The following is a 15,942-nucleotide window of genomic DNA, read 5'->3' as shown; positions in this document are numbered from 1 at the left end:
TGTGATTCGCACACTACCATTGCTGCATCTAGCCCAGCCCCCAGTCCAGGAAAGTAACTCCTGTGGAAGAAGGGTCAAGCGCCACCATTAACAAGCAAACCAACCTAGCTGAAGCAGCTGGGCCCTCTGCCAACCACATCAAACCACCATGCTCACCATGACCAGGATCTCTCTTCAGCCCTAAGGGAGAAAGCTTAAGACCCCAAACCCAAGATCCCTGGGAACAGTAACATTAAATGCCATCAAAGAAGAGGCAGTATCACCCAAGTACTAAGGATCACATGACTTTTCCAACCACCCTGGAGTTCAAACCTTCCATATATGGCATGTCCTCCATTAAAATGGAAGTTCCTTAAGAGTAAGAACTGTCTTAATTCTCTATGTTTATTCCTAGTGCTTCTCTTTGTAGAGAAGAAGCACTTAAATTATTCACTCATGCATTTGCCCCAATGAGGCTGCACTGGCTGCTAGGCTAGACCTGGGAGGAACCTTTTGGGGATGTGACCTCTTAGAATCAGTTATAAGAAAGAGAAAGCCAAGAAAATTAAAATCCGACTTCTAAATTTAGAGAGAATAGCTACGTTAGGGGTTTTAGAGAAAAGGCCGTGGAGATCCTTAGGTCTAATTATCTTTAAGGGAAAGTCAGCCTAGAAGGAATGGGAATTACTCAAGAATAAAATGCTGAAGACACAAAGTATAGAAAAACACAATGAAAATCAAAATCAACAGTCCTAGCTTTACTCAAATACAAAATCAGAAATATTTTTAAAGCAACATATAAATGTAGGCTATTATGATTGGCCAAACTGGCCTGCTTGCTGCTGTCTAAAGTTGGTGCTATGCCTGTCTGGAACACAGTCCTTCCTTTCTTCCTTCCAGGTTCAGTTTAGATTCCACTCCTCTGTGAGAAGCCTTTACCTCCCTTCCAGATGTCAAGCAATTCAACAGAAGAGGCCCCTCAGCTCTTGATCTGATGTGGGGAGAAGGCAACATACAAAGGCTCAAGCACCCAAAAATATAGATCTCTACAGAATGAATTGGCAATAATCAACAAAAGGAAGCCTCTGGTATTAAGAGGGATCAGGAAAAGCTTCTTGTAGAAGGAGGCTTTTTAGCTGAACCTTGAAAGAAGGCAGGAGGTAGCCATAAGGAAAGGAAGAACTCAAGCATGGAACAACAGCCAGTGAAAATGCGCCAAGAAGGGAAGTGTGAGTGTTCCTGCTAAAGAGATCATCTAGGCACAAGCCCTTACTACTTATGTCCATTTCTGTGGAATCCAATCCATCTGGGGCCTCAAATTTTGCCTTTAAAAAATAAAAAGTGGATAAAGAGAAATTTCAGAATCAGTAATCACAAACAAGCACCATGTGGTGAAGCATTCTGAATGACTTTTGGAATGTACCAGACACCCCAATGCTCTTCAAAGAAAAAGACCAACAGAACAAACAAGATCCCTTGAAATCCTTGAGTGCTACACCTAAAAAGTGAAAGCAGCCACTGCCTTCCAGATGTTTACATTCTAACACAGGAGACCCTCTGCATATAAACAAGTATATATACATGGGAGACACAAGGAAAGGCCCAGCATCTGGGAGGACCAGGAGAGAGCTCCTGCAGAAGCTGATGTTAGAAGAGTAGCTAGACCATCAGTGTGTGGAGGAATAACATATAAGAAGACTGCAAAGAAAGGAGGGACCAGGTTTTGTAGGTCTTTAAATGCTAACAGGAGAAATTTAGAGTGTCCATGAAGTTGACTGAATTTGAGAGGATGAAGAGGAAGGTTAAGAAGGCTGTGTCTGAAGGGTTTCAGTTGTAACAAATCAGAAAGATATTAATATTAGAGCTAATATTTCACATGATTGATTTGTGAATCCTTAAATTGGATTGGGCTAAAATTTTGCTGAACTTAAAAATTAAGCCTCTGTTATCATGAAGAACTACAGCTAATAGCAGACAGATTGAAAGGGTTTTTTGGACACTCAGAGGCCTGACTTTCCATTTAAATAGGTCTGGATCAGAGTTCCAGTTTGACTAAAGTCAGGAAGGACTTTCAAATGAGCTTCTTTCTTGGGCACTTTCATTCCTTTATCTTGTAATTGGACCTAATATTATGTTAAAACCTTTACTGTTTCCCTTGTTTGACATCCCCAAAACCCCCAATGCTGAAAAATCCTATAATAAACAGTGCAGTGATTCAGACTCTCTCTCTGTGCACTGGCCTGCTGGCAGGACACTGAAGTTCTTTCTCTGTGTACCTTGTCTGTTCAAACTATGTCTCTCTCCCTCTAGTCCTTAACCTTTACCCATTGCTCCTCAGTCTTTAGTTCCCCTCCACAGGTGATTAAAAGCCATTCAAGAACTTTTTGTAGTGGCCAGACCTCTACAGGTCATAGCCAGACCAATGGTTTAGGAACATCAGTCTGGAGGTACAGAGAGACACGAGACCAACAGCAGGCAACTGCTCATTTTCTAGGAAAAGGAAGAGTGTGAGGCCAGATATGAAGCCAGGACCTTCCATCTTTAGGCCTAGCTCTCAATCCACTGGGCCATCTATCTGCTCCATGAGTGTGCATGGGATAAAAATGATGACTCACTCAAATAAAGAAACCTGGAGTCAGAAGGTAGGAGCCAAAAAAAGGCGATTTATTCCCTTTGGGAAAAGAGGTGCTTCAATGATGGGTTAAGACGTGCCAACTGACTAGACAGCAAGCAGGTATTATATACACAAGGCCACCCACCCCACCTTGACTCACAATCTAAAACACCTGTGACTGGGTAGGAGCTTCTTCCAATGCAGTTCAGGTGAGGTAAAGGGAGCAACCGAGCATTCATTGCCCTTTCCTTCTTCCATCAATCTCTCTCCTAAGTTCCTCAATCAACAAAAGGTAACAAACTAGACTTTGTGAGCTGAACGCTCATCCTGAGAATAGCATACTGAATTCTATCTCACTCAAGTGGATCTATTTTAATTGAAATGAATTCATTTCTTCTTTCTCATATTCTCAAACCAGAATGCTAAATATCTGTGTCTGATGTCACAAAAAAATTATTTGAGAAAACAAAAAGTTTTTTTAAAACAACTTTTCCTAAAGAACAGGAATTACAAAAGCAACTAGATCGAATGGATCTAGAAGTAACCATTTCAAAAGAGTCAATATCTACGCAGACTCTGCCTGGTATTATAGTTAGATAACTCCAAAGGATACTACTTCCAAATCTTATCAGATTGAACTTAAGGATTACTTTAAGAAATTGGTTTGTTTTTTTTTTTAATTTAATGCCTCACCTGGGTAAGGTGTCCCCACTGTTGTAACATATATGTTTTTCTCATACTTCTTTAAACGGTCTTCTAATGTATGAATCTAAAAATAACCAACAAAACAGATGAAAAAAATGGAGATTATAAAAATATAGCCAAGGAAGAAATCCATTAAAGTTAATGTTAAAACAATCCGCCCCACACAAGAATTTGAGGACTGGGGACTAAAAGAATTAAGAGCATTTAAGTATTTCTCAGAATAGACCTCAAATAGCACAAACAAAGCCACTAAAGGTGCCCAAAGACACCATGGAACACAAAACCCAGAAAGAATGGTAGTTAGTACCAAAGAGAACAGAAGAAACTAACAAAGGAAATGGGCAAATTTCTGTAGGTGGAGCTGAAAACTCAAGTCAATCTAATTCAGAGGTGATACTTCTAAAGGCCAGGAAAGACTTGACTGACTGAAGTAAGCACAGTGGCTTACCTTCTTTGGCAATATAGTAAGTTTCAATACTTATGACCTGTGTTTACAAAGAGAACTAATGAATAATGAGCTTTGACTAACTGATTCATTATTTTTTACTTTATGGGTAAAAAAAATAAAAAGATTCTACTTAGAATCTTATAAGAAAAGCAAGTATAACATTTTATCCAAAGATAAATGCTCCACAAGCAATAAAAACATTCTCTTTCCAGTAATAACTAAAGAACCAAAGAAAAGATTTAGATTGTCTTAAATCTCTAAATTAAGATTAATTTTACTTTCATCATATAAAATGTAATTTTTATAAAAAATAATCATTCTGATTCTGAAAGAAAATTTGAACTATAATTCAGAAAAATATCAAAGCCAACTGTTAGTATAATTAAATTCTAGCTAAATGAAAGTCGAGTTTAACTAAAAGTAATGGTCCAAGTCAAAGTAAATATTCAAAGTAAAAAAGCATTACTGATACCTGTTTCACACCCTCTCAGGGAGTGGGGGGTCTCCTTAGCTTTCTCAGGCTAAAAGAGCAGTGACCACATCTGCTCCCACTGCCAATCTGTCTGAAAGCTTGAACTGACTCCATTTCTAGCCTGGGCCCCTTTGCCCCTCCTTGGGCAGCCCCAATGTGGGCTTACTGTGGGTATGCCAAGCAAGCTGCCTGCCCTTGCCTTCTGAGCACCAGGGATTCCTCACCTACACAACCACATGAAGCCATGAAGCCTCCCTCACCTGCTCTCTGAACTCCTGCTCTTTCAACTTGGAATCATTGACCAGAGTGGTTTTCTGGGCCAGCTGGGTCTGAAAGAACAAAAAGGGACTTTTCAAGCAAACATATGCTTCATTAATACAATGAGACACTTTTGTGCAGGGAATTTTTTCTTGTTAACAGCAGCCTCTTCCTAAATCACTTATACCAAAAAATCCTCCTGAAAAGATAGAACTTTTATGCAATCTAAGCCAAGGAAAAACAGGACTTACCTGGAGATCCATTATTGTTACCTGAAAAAAAGGATAAAAGAAAAAGGTAACATTTCTGCTTGAAACAAACATGAAAAATGATAGAGAGGAAAATAGAAAGAAGTGACAGACCAAGAAGATTCTAGGTGTTCAACCAGTGCTCAATTTGTGAGGAAATCACAGTTCAAAATCAACGTTGGATATAAACCACCTTAAATTTTCTTCAAAAATGCTCACTTTGATATAAATTATTCAGCTTCTCTGAGAAAAGAACTTTAAGGCAATATTTCTGCTTATTCAAATTCTCTCTCTCATGGTTTTCAAGTTTCGTTTTTTAAAAAAGGTACTAGATTGAAATCATAGAGTGGAAAAGGGCTTAGAAGCTTAAGATGATGAAACCTAGTTCCCTCCTGTCTCAAAAACCCAGGAGGCTCCCACTCACCATTCTGCATTCTTCACACTAGGCCTGAGATCACATTCCTAATTCTGAAGGAAATGGCCCTTCTTGACAAGTGAAATGGAATTACCTGGAAGCTCAGGGCTACAGATCTAACTCTTTCCACCACAACAGAGGTCCTGAATAAAGAGAACTTTTCAGTGCAAAACAAGCACTGGGGCTTTAAAGTCACTCTCAGGTCACAGAAAGAGGCAGGAGCTTGAAAAGGAGGGAAGCAGAATAGCAAACTAAAACCTTCAGGATAGTAATCACTAGCAGCCTTGACAAAGATGACAGTGTCTGTGGCTGAGAATGGCCAAAAACTGTATGAATTGCCAAGGACCAAGTTAGAAATGAGTGAGAAGAACAACAAATCGTCCCTACTCATTTATCCTGAAAGCTTGCTATGAAAAAATTATTTGCATTAATTAAAGTGGTTTGACTTTAACTATCTGGTTATCAGCTATATAAGAATAGAAGAGCTATATTCTTTTTTTTTTCTTTTAAACCCTTACCTTGGTTCCAAGGCAGAAGAATGGCAAGGGCTAGGCAATGGGGGTTAAGTGACTTGCCCAGGGTCACACAGCTAGGAAGTGTCTGCGGCCAAATTTGAACTCAGGACCTCCCATCCCTAGGCCTGACTCACTCCACTGAGCTACCCAGCTGCCCCCAGAAGAGCTATATTCTAATCATCAAAGTATTAGAAAATGATGCTCCTCTCCCATGATAGTTTTCATCTATAATATCCTTTATATGGCCTTCACAGCCCTTCATAAACTGCCTTTTCATCCCTTCCAAATGCCCGATTTTCCAGTCTTCCTACAACCTTCGACCACATAATTAAGAATCCAGTGACACTGACCTTCTCCCTGTTCCTCTAACAACACATATGGCTCTGGGCACTTTCTCAGGTCAAGTCCCAGTTCAATTCTACCTTCTACAGGAAGCCTTTCTCAATCTCTCTTAATTCTAATCCCTTCCCTCCATTAGATCTATAGCTTTTTTGTTCATAGTTATCTGAATACTCTTCTTCCTCTACAGCTGTGAGCTCACGGGCACAGACTGTCTTTGAACTTTGATAAATGTTTATTGATTGACTGATGGTCCATCAGCTTAGGTCTTGCTACTTAATAGCCAAAACTATCACCAGCCAAAGGCAGAATAACTAAATTGTAGGCTTGAGGGTAGGATGAGATTTGGAGAGGTGACTAAATCTTAAGATGATAGTAAATGTCATCTATTATGACCAAAAGGGGCAGCTAGGTGGTGCAGTGGATAAAGCCACATCTGGAGTCAGGAAGATCAAGTCAAATCCAGCCTCAGATATTTACTACCTGTGTGAACCTGGACAAGTCATTTAACCCCATTTTCCCCAATGAGTCACAAAGAGTTGGACATGACTGGAATGAACAACAAAAATGATGCAAAAAAACCTTTAATTAAAATAGAATAAACAATATTCTGCTTTATCCAAAAAAGAATTATGACCCAAAATTAAGTACAAAAAAAGCTTCTGGTAGCAAGAAAGCTGTCTCAATGTCCAATATTCATTATACTCTCAAGAGAAAGCTTGAGACAATGCTATCCTTGTGGACAAGACAAGAAATCATGAGCTGGATGTCAGAACAGTTAAGTGGCTATAAAACTGGTGAATAACTAGATTGAAATCGGTCTTTATTAACTTGAAGAGAGGTCCCTGATAGAAGGATCTGAGGAAATATTTTTAACCCTGGGCTTTCAGCACTTTGATCATGGTATGAGTGTAAGTAAAAATGACATGTTTATGACATCTGCAGATGACACAAAGTTTAGGGGAACAGCTAGCAATCTCCAAAAAAGACCCCCAAAGGCTAGAACAGGGGTTCTTCATCATTTTTGTGTCATGGACTCCTTTGGCAATCTAGTGAAGCCTATCAGACCCCTTCTTGGAATTGTTTTTTTCATATCAAAAACAAAATACATAGAATCACAAAGGAAACCAATCATAAAAGCATATAATGACCCAGTATCTTTAAGGAAAAAAAAATCACAGGACTCTGGTTAAGAATTCCCAGCTAGTAAAAAAGCTGTAAAATTGTGCAAGCCTTTTGACCCAGCCATACACCACCACCAGATCTATTTTCCAAAGCGATCAGACAAAGAGGAAAAGGACCCATAAGTACAAAAAAACTAATGGCAATTTTCTTTGTGGTGGCAAAGAGCTGGAAACTGAGGCAGTGCCTATCAGTTGGGAAATGGCTGCATAAGTATACAAACGCGATGGAATGCTATTGTGCTATCAGAAATGTTGACGGGATGGTTTCAGAGAAACCTAGGAAGATTTGTTTAAACTCACACAAACAGCAAGTGAGCAGATGCAGGAAAACAATTTATGCAATGACAACAATACTGTGACGACAAACAACTCTGAAAAGCTGAGGACCTCTGACAAACACAATGCCCAATGATAACTCCAGCAAATGGACTCAGAGTACAGCTCGAGCCAGGGTCAATGTGGGCATTTGTTGGGTGTTACTATACGTGTTTGTAACAAGTTTTGTTTTTCTCGTTTTCACAAAGAGGGACTGAAGAGAGGTGGAAGGGGAGAGACTAGGGCTCTAAAAACCAAATTAAAACTGAATTTTTTTAGATAGCTCTGGATAAATGGGAAGAAACCCTGGCTCAAACAGTGGACCAAATCAAACTAAAGGGACACGTGTAAAGTCTTACACTTGAGTTAAAAAAAATCAGTTACACAGTATAGGATCAGGAAGGGTTAGACCATAGTTCATAAAAACCAAAACAAAAATCCTACAGGCCTCAGGAGGCTAAAAGCTCAATATCAATAGTGGCAGCTTAGTGGCAGCGTCAATAAGAGCGCATGACCCTGGGCAAGCCACTTCACTTCTGCCTGCCTTGGTTTCCTCATCTCTAAAATAGGGATAATCGCAGCACCCACTGCTCAGAGGTGTAAGGATTAAATGAGAGATTCGGAAGCACCGAGCACAGTGCCTGGCACAAAGCAGACACTTGCCTCCCTCCCAACCCCCCGGGATGGAGACAAAAGAGTGGCATGTTAGCGGCTGTAAGGATTCCTGTGAGCTAAGGACACAGCAAGAGTCCTGGAGTCCAGAACCTGAGCGGGCAGAGCACCAACGTGCCCTGGACAGCAAGGCTCCCTCCCACATTCTGGCAAGCTGCTCTCTTTCAGGCTCCCTCCCCCTGCCGCCCCCCCTCGTTTTCCCAAGGGCAGGCTGCCTGTCCTTCCTCAGCCATCTGTCCTTTCTCTCGGGTCTGCAGCTCCCTTGGGGCATGTTCTCTCCCATGCAGCGCCCTGAGAGCAAGGACAGCGTCCTGCTGTATCGGGACCTGCCTCGGCCCGTCATGGGACTTCGTGAGCACAGAGCAGGGCCACAGGAAATGAGGGTGTTCTCACTTTCTCACTGCTCGGATTCCCCTCTTCCTGGTGGCCTCCCTGCTTGCACTCGTTCTGTAGCTGTTCCAGCTGGGCCTGAAGTTCAGTCACCTTCGCAGTCATTTCTTCTTCTCGTGCCTTTGAGATGAAAAGAAAAGTTAATTAACACAATCTCCCAAGTCACACGCCTGCCCGGCAAGTGGCACTACTAGATGAACAAAATGGGACAGACCAACACACTGCTCTGCAAACCAGTGATAGCTCTTGGCTCGGCCTCATTCTGCTTAAGTCGTCTCACAATGACTTCCCTATTTAACCAACGAGGAAACTGAGACTTAGACACCTGCAGGGATCGGATCCAGAGCTGGGCCCATCGGCTAAAGCACACCAAGCTTCTTAGTGGGCTGAAAGCACAGAAGGATCCAATCAAAAGGGGGCAGCTGGGTGGCTCAGTGGATTGAAAACCAGGCCGAGAGATGGGAGGTCCTAGATTCAAATCTGGCCTCAGCCACTTCCCAGCGGTGTGACCCTGGGCAAGTCACTTGACCCCCATTGCCTATCCCTTACCACTCTTCTGCCTTGGAACCAATACACAGTATTGATTCCAAGATGGAAGGTGAGGGCTAAAAAAAGAGAATCCAATCAAAATTCTGGAATCTGTACCACACAGAAGTCTTCCATTTGAACACTCAATGGAACAAGAACATTTCAGAAAGAAGGGAACCCTCTAACTTCACCTTTGACTGGGAGGAAATAAACTTAACTCAAGCTAAAAGAAGCAAATAAAACCAGGGTTACATCAAGGATTTCTTCATATCTTTTGGCTGTTCTTTTTAAATCTTCCTCTTTATCCACAATTCTTTTATGCAGTTGACTCGTTTCTGCTTGATGGCTTTCTAAGAGCTCCGCCTCCACTTCCTGAGCCTTACCTGGCAAACAGAAGACAAGTGTGCAGAGTTGGACAAGGCATTAGACAAGGAGAGCTCCCTCTAGTCAGGAAAAACCCTCCTTCTGCCCCAAGCTTAATGATCCCAATTAGAAATGACTATCATCGCCATTCCAAAGAAGAGCATCTGTGCATGTACCTAATTCATGTACGAAATGACAGATGTGTGCAAGCGAGTGCGCATGCACAGCCTGAGCCGAGCCAACAGCACACCAAGAGAGCCAACACGACCGTCCCTTCCCTGCTCCCCTCGAGCGCTCAGCACAGTCCAGCCTCTGAATGTGCTTCGGCTCCATCCGCTCCTTCCCTCCATCTGGCTCCTCTACAGGTTTGCAGAATTTTAACTAACGCACCCAACACCCACACGCCCGCATGCATGCGGGTGCTCTTAATGGCCGGAGGTTTCCGACTCAAAGCCACCACCGGTCAAGACGCAGACTCGGGCTCTCTCCGCCGATCTGGGGAGCCCTTTCCTGGGCAGTGCTGGGCACTGCCTCCCCTTCTCTCCCAGCGATAAGGAGAGCCCAGCTCCCAGCCAACACCAGCTTCTCTCATAGTGTTTCCTGGGGAAGGAATGGTGGCGCTTGGGGCCTGCCTTGTTTTTAGTTTCATGAAAGCACGCGGGGAGCTGGCAGGAAGATTAGGGCTTCGGTGACAGCGACATTGGGACAACTGCAGCCCATGGGGGAATGGATTTGTGCTTTACTCACTGATGGTTTCCTTGATTGTTGCTTCTAGTTCTTGTTCCTTCTGAGCCAACTGGGTGTTAAATTCCCTCATTAGTTGTTTTAACTTCGAGTTATGCTTCAGCTCACTGTCTTCCTGCTCCATTCTGTACAACAAAAACGTAAAATCAAATGTCTTCATACAAAAAACAACATCGCTTACAGGAAAGAGAAATGCCATTTTTGCATTACAGTCAGCATGGAACATTCCCCCACTTTCTACTTTGCAAGTATTAAGAAGACATTTTTCAAACTACAGATAAACAACTTAATATTACATATCTAATTTGGCCAGAAGCCTGGAAGGTCACACCCTCTTTCTTTGGCTGTTCTCTCCAAGGCTGCCCGAGTCTTGTCTCCTTCTAGCCCCTTCTCTTCAATCCCGCTGCGGCTGCCCTGCCCGGGGCCTGGTTCACCTTCTCTCTGGACTCCTGCAGCGGCTGCCCCTTCCTAGGGGCCTTCTCTTCAGTGTCTCTCTCCTCTGCTCCGCCTCCCACAGAATTATCAACCAACTGAACATTTATTCCTAAAAACACAAGTTTGCCTGCACTACTTCCCAGGGCTGCTCCCTCCTGCATCCAGGCTAAAATGAAACAACTCAATGGCATGTTTAAACCTAGCAGCTTGGTGCCCACAGAGCTTTCTGTGGACGACTCAGATCCTCCCTCGGGGCCTTCTCTGCTACTGATACTCTCCCCCTCCCTTAGGTGACTATTTGCATTTCTCTTGGGGTCCAATGGAAGGTCCATGGGTGCAGGCGTTCCTCTGCTTTTGCCCCTGTAACTATGACGCCTACCAGGACTCTCAGCAGACACACGGCACTGAGTGTTTGCTGACTTTCAGAGAATTAACAAAACTTACTTTATTCTCTTTTCCATCTCTTCTTCACACTCTTTCTTGGTGATTTCTAACTCTTGCTGATGCTCCTTCCTCAGAGTCCGCAGATCTCTCTGCAAGCGATTTATCTCCTTTCGCAGCCTCTGTCTATCACGCTCAGCCTCCTCTAGCTCAGACTTGAGGCCATCCTGCTGGCTCTGCAAGCCAGGGAGTGGCTGGATCTGGGTCATGGAGACCTCCATGCTCCCTTCACCTCCTTCCCCTACAACTTCCATAGGCTCCCCTCTCTCCTCCAGCTTCTGAGAAGCCTTTAATTGTTTGTGACTGGATGTTTGCAGCTCCACTCCAACTCTGGGTTCTTGCAACTTGCTTGCCAAGGAGGCGTCTGATGTCTTTACCTCTTCCTCCAAAGCCTGGCCCATTTGGGCCTCATCCACCATTCCAGTGACATTCTCCAAGTCTTGCTGCTGCCCAGTGCCATCATTTTTACCCAGACCATGCTCCTCAGCGATGAGGGAGTGACAACTTCTGCTTTTTTCCTCAAGTTCATTTTGAAGATGACTGACCACCACTTTCTCCTCCAGCTCTGACTCTGTCCGAAGCCCCTGTGCCTTGGCCTGACACGTTTTCTCAGTGTCATTCTCCCCCTCTGCTGGATGCACAGAGGGCTCTCTGGAGGAGGCCACTAGAGTCATAGCCTCTCCTGCTTGCTCGGATACCTTTCCACCCATGAGTCCAAGCTGCTCATGGAGGCGCTGAACCTCACGTTCTCTCTCCTGCAGTTGTTGGGTCATCTCCCTCAGCTGGTTTTCTGCATCTCTTCGTTGTTCTTCCTTTTCTTCCATCTGGGACAGCAGCTGCTTCCTGATGGCGGCCATCTTTTGCTCTGCCTTCTTCTTCAGTTCTGCCAACCTGGCAGCATTTTCTGCCTCCAGTCGTTCCTGCAGCACCTTTAACTCATCCTCTTTGCTCTTCCCACTGGAAGTGATGGCAAGCTCCATCTCCCTCTGCTGAGCCTCAAGCTCAGATTTCATGGAATCCACCTGCTTCTGAAGCTGCAGCACCTGCTCTTCTCCCAGTTCTCGGGCATGCTGAAGCTTCTCTTCACTTTCACAGTGTCTTTTAAGTTCCTCAGTTAAGCAAATATTTTCTGTCATTTTCTGGCTAATGTGTTCCTCTAACTCTGCAATTCTTGCTGACTGGACATTTAACTCAGCTAGTAAATCACCCTCGCGTTTCTCCTTCTTACTCTCACTTTCTTCCAATTCATTCTTCCAACTTTCAACACTTTTTTTTTCCTGATCAAGGTTCTCTCTTAATGAATTTATCTGTTCATCTTTTTCACTAACATCCCTTGTTTTTAATTCTAATTGCATCTGCAAGTCTCTAATAGCATTATTATTCTGTGTAAACTTTGACTGAGCTTTCTTTTTCCAATCTGAGAATTTATTCATCCAGTGATCCACTTGTTCAAGAGCTGAGGCTTTCTCCTTGTTCAAAGTGTCAACTGTCGAGGATAAAGCTTGGATTTGATTGAGCAGTTCTAGTTGGGCATCTTTGTGCCGCTTATTTATCAAAGACACAGCTTCTTCTTTTTCTGTGAAGCTAATGCTGTTCTGAAGTTGAGTGTTCAGGTCGCTCACAAGCTTATGGAGGTTGCCAATTTCCACTTTCTTTTCTTGAAGCTCCTCTTTCATCAGGGTGACAGCATTCATGTTTTCAGCCAGTTCTTTCTTTAGCTGAGTGATACAAGATTCCTTTTCAGAGGCTGCCTGCTGCTGATGTCCTCCTTCTTTCTGTAAGGCTTCCTTTTCTGTTACAAGGCCTTCAATGTCAGCTCTCATGCTCTTGATCTGATTTTCTTTTTCTTCTAACTGATGAACTGATTGTTGTAAAGAACTACTTAATACATCCTGTTGTTCTGTCACATGTCTGAGCTTTGCTTCTAATTCAGGGATTTTAAGGGTTTGGATTAGCATCACCTCTTTCACCTTTGCTGTCTGAAGTTGGCAATAAGAAATTCTCGAAAGAGCAGCATTGATCTTACTGCTGCTCTTCTCAATCAGTTCACTAGTTTTAGTTTGTAGTAAGACTTCAGCTTCCTGGCAGTACATGCAGAGTTCTGCTGCTAGTTTTTCTGACAATTTCTCAAAGTGCAAGTGTTTGGCCTCGATTTCCTTCTCATATCCTTCACATGTAGATTTTAAAGCCTGGAGTTGCTCTTCAGTGGCTTTCAGCTTCTCAGTCACTTCCAAAAACTTAAGCTTATCATTTTCTTCCAGTGTCTTCAACTCAAGGAGCTGTTCATGAAGAGATGCTCTCTCTTTTTCAGACTGACTCAAATCAGCCTGCAGTGTTTCAAGCCGGCCCTTCATGTCAGTTCCGTTTTGGGTCAGTGTCTTTATCTCAGCAGATTTCTGCTTTAGCTGCTCCTGTAACTCAACCACCAGTACCCCCTGCTTCACGCCTTCTTCCTTCAGAAAGGTGGCTTCTCTACTGGCCAGCTCTTTGTCAGCCTGGACAGCCAGAAGTTCTTGCTTGAGTTCAGCCACTTCTTGCTCCTTCTCCTGAAGCTCTCTCTCATGCTTCTCTTGAAGCTCTTCTGCCTGCTCACTGACTTTCTTTTCCCAATTTGACACTGTTTCATTCAGTTCCCGCTGATGTGCAGCTAAAAGATTTTCCACTTGCTCCTCTTGGTTCTTCTTCAGTTCTGAAATTGCATCATTCATTCCAGAAGAACTGGCCTGGGCCATCTCCAACATTTTTTCATGAAACTGTTTTTCCTTCTGGCTGAACTCTATCTGTGTGTTTTCAAGTTCCTTTTTCAGCTTAGCTTCCTGATCAGCCAGTTTCTTCTTGCAGGTTTCTTGCACTTCCTTGGCTTTCTGCTTAATTTTTTCCATCTTGATTTCTTGATTCTTTAATTTGCTTTGGTACTCTTTTTCTACAGTCTTCAGGCTTTCTTCTTTGGCTAACAATCTCTGCCTGAAATTGTCCACTTCCTGGGTCTGTAGTTCTTTCATGTGTAAAATTTCATTTTCCCTTTCAGCCAAATTATGCTTCGTCTGTTCGTGTTCTGTGCTCAGATCTCTTAGTTGAGACTCATATCGATCAGTTAGAGACACTAGTTTTTGATCCATTTCATGACTGTGTTTCTCTAGCTGCAGCCTTAAGTCTTGCACCTGAGTTTTGGAAGAATCCAATTGAGCATTGAGCTGACACTCATGCGCATCAGTCTCTAAGACATGTTGTTCAAGACGTTCTTTCTCTACTTTCATTTCAGTCCATTTTTGTTGCAATTCCATCAGCTGCCTTTCATAAGCTTTAACCTGCTCATTGGAGTTATTTTGGTGTGACTGAAAAATATCCATCTTATCAGATGCCTGTTTAAGTTCAGTTTCAGCCTTTTTAATGGATTCCTCTAGTTTTTGCTGTTGTGCTTGCTGTTCTTCCAAGTGTCGCTCCTTTTCCTTTAAAAGAAGCCCCAGTTCATTGATTTCCTCTTTCATTATTTTCTCAATATTCTGGACAGATATTTTTTGCTCTTTGATCATGCTGTCAACTTGCTGCTGATGCTGAATTCTCTGTTCATCTAATTTTTTCTCAAACTCCTGTTTTATTAGATCTGTTTCATTCTTTAAGACAGAAAGCTCTTTTTCCAGATTCTGGCGAACTTTTAATCCTTCTGCCAACTCCAGAGATAATGCTTCTAATTCTGTTTGCTTCACATCAAGCTTTTCTAATGTCTTTTCATTCATCTCTTCTATGTGTCCCCGGAAAACAGTCTCCTTCTCTTTTAATAGTGACTCTTGTTCTTGTTCATATTTCTCCCTCAATTTCTCGATTTCAGTCTGGTGACGCTGCACTAAGCCTTGCATTTTCTCTGTCCAAAGCTGCTCCTGTTGTTTCTGCAAACTTTCTAATTCTGCTTTATGGTTTTCCACCATGACTGTGATTTCTGCCCTGTGCTTGCTTTTCTCCGATTCCATTTGAAAGGCTACCTCTTCTGCTTGATTCTTGCTGTCTTGAGAGCATTTTTCCAAGGAGCTTTCCAACTCCAGAATTCTCTGTAAAGAAGAGAATACATGTATTTTAACCAAGACAGTCATTTACCAGCATGACAAATATTAACATACTTACAAACCACTTCAGTTTTGTCCATCAAATTACACACCAGGAGGAATATGCCATGCCTTCTTCATTGCTAATTTTATAAAGAAATCTTAAGGAAAAAAAGGCAAAAAGTTTCTCCTCTAAATTTAATTTATCATTTCAGAACATTTATCATAGATGAGAGAATTCTATTATCAAAACTTTTTAGAAATACTCTGGACAGAGTAATGTCATCTGTCTTTTACCCAAAATAGTGATTTCTATGACAAGAAAGACCAAATACTGGAGAGATATGAGAACCGTGACCTGAGAATAAATCTTTTCCAAGTGAGGACACCGAAGCCACAGTGAACAAGAATAACTGATCCAGGGTCCCACAGCTAGTCAGTAGCAGGGCCAAAACGAGAACCCAGGAGTCCTGATACAATTCACAGGCCTCCTTCACTACAGAGGTGCTAATTAATGCTGGTGTTCAAAAGGCCTACCAGTCTCCTAATGAGTATATATCAAGGAAATGCTGAGTTATTTTCAGTTGCATCCAACTCTCTGACTCCATTTGGGTTTTCTTGGGAAAGACACTGAAGTGGTTTGTTATTTCCTTCTCCAGCTCATTTTACAGATGAGGAGATGGGTTAAGTGACTTGCCCAGGATCACACCGTAAGTGTGAAAGATAAGATTTTAACTCAAGAGGGGGAAGCTGGGTGGCTCCATGGATTGAGAGCCAGGCCCAGAGACAGGAGGTCCTGGGTTCAAATCTCAGACACTTCCTAGCTATGTGACCCTG

The 15,942-nt window shown here is 42.7% G+C and overlaps 1 protein-coding gene across 6 annotated transcripts in view; it reads right to left on the bottom strand.

The window, feature by feature from the left end:
- GOLGA4 (golgin A4) overlaps nucleotides 1-15,942 on the bottom strand; it is a 105,145-nt gene that overhangs the window by 18,749 nt on the left and 70,454 nt on the right. For 5 of the 6 annotated variants that reach the window (XM_056804259.1, XM_056804255.1, XM_056804256.1 and 2 more), the window contains 7 exons: nucleotides 11,069-15,111; nucleotides 10,193-10,314; nucleotides 9,335-9,465; nucleotides 8,558-8,674; nucleotides 4,728-4,748; nucleotides 4,479-4,547; nucleotides 3,287-3,362 (listed from right to left, as the gene is read on the bottom strand). In XM_056804259.1, the coding sequence (XP_056660237.1) occupies nucleotides 3,287-3,362; nucleotides 4,479-4,547; nucleotides 4,728-4,748; nucleotides 8,558-8,674; nucleotides 9,335-9,465; nucleotides 10,193-10,314; nucleotides 11,069-15,111 (4,579 nt within the window). The remainder of the gene's footprint in view (nucleotides 1-3,286; nucleotides 3,363-4,478; nucleotides 4,548-4,727; nucleotides 4,749-8,557; nucleotides 8,675-9,334; nucleotides 9,466-10,192; nucleotides 10,315-11,068; nucleotides 15,112-15,942) is intronic. The other variant, XM_056804257.1, reaches the window with a different exon arrangement.

This window comes from Monodelphis domestica, chromosome 7 (genome assembly GCF_027887165.1).
Source record: "Monodelphis domestica isolate mMonDom1 chromosome 7, mMonDom1.pri, whole genome shotgun sequence".
Classification (NCBI taxonomy): Eukaryota; Metazoa; Chordata; class Mammalia; order Didelphimorphia; family Didelphidae; genus Monodelphis; species Monodelphis domestica.
Note: the sequence above shows the minus strand (reverse complement) of the source record. Positions and strands in the feature narration are given on the sequence as shown.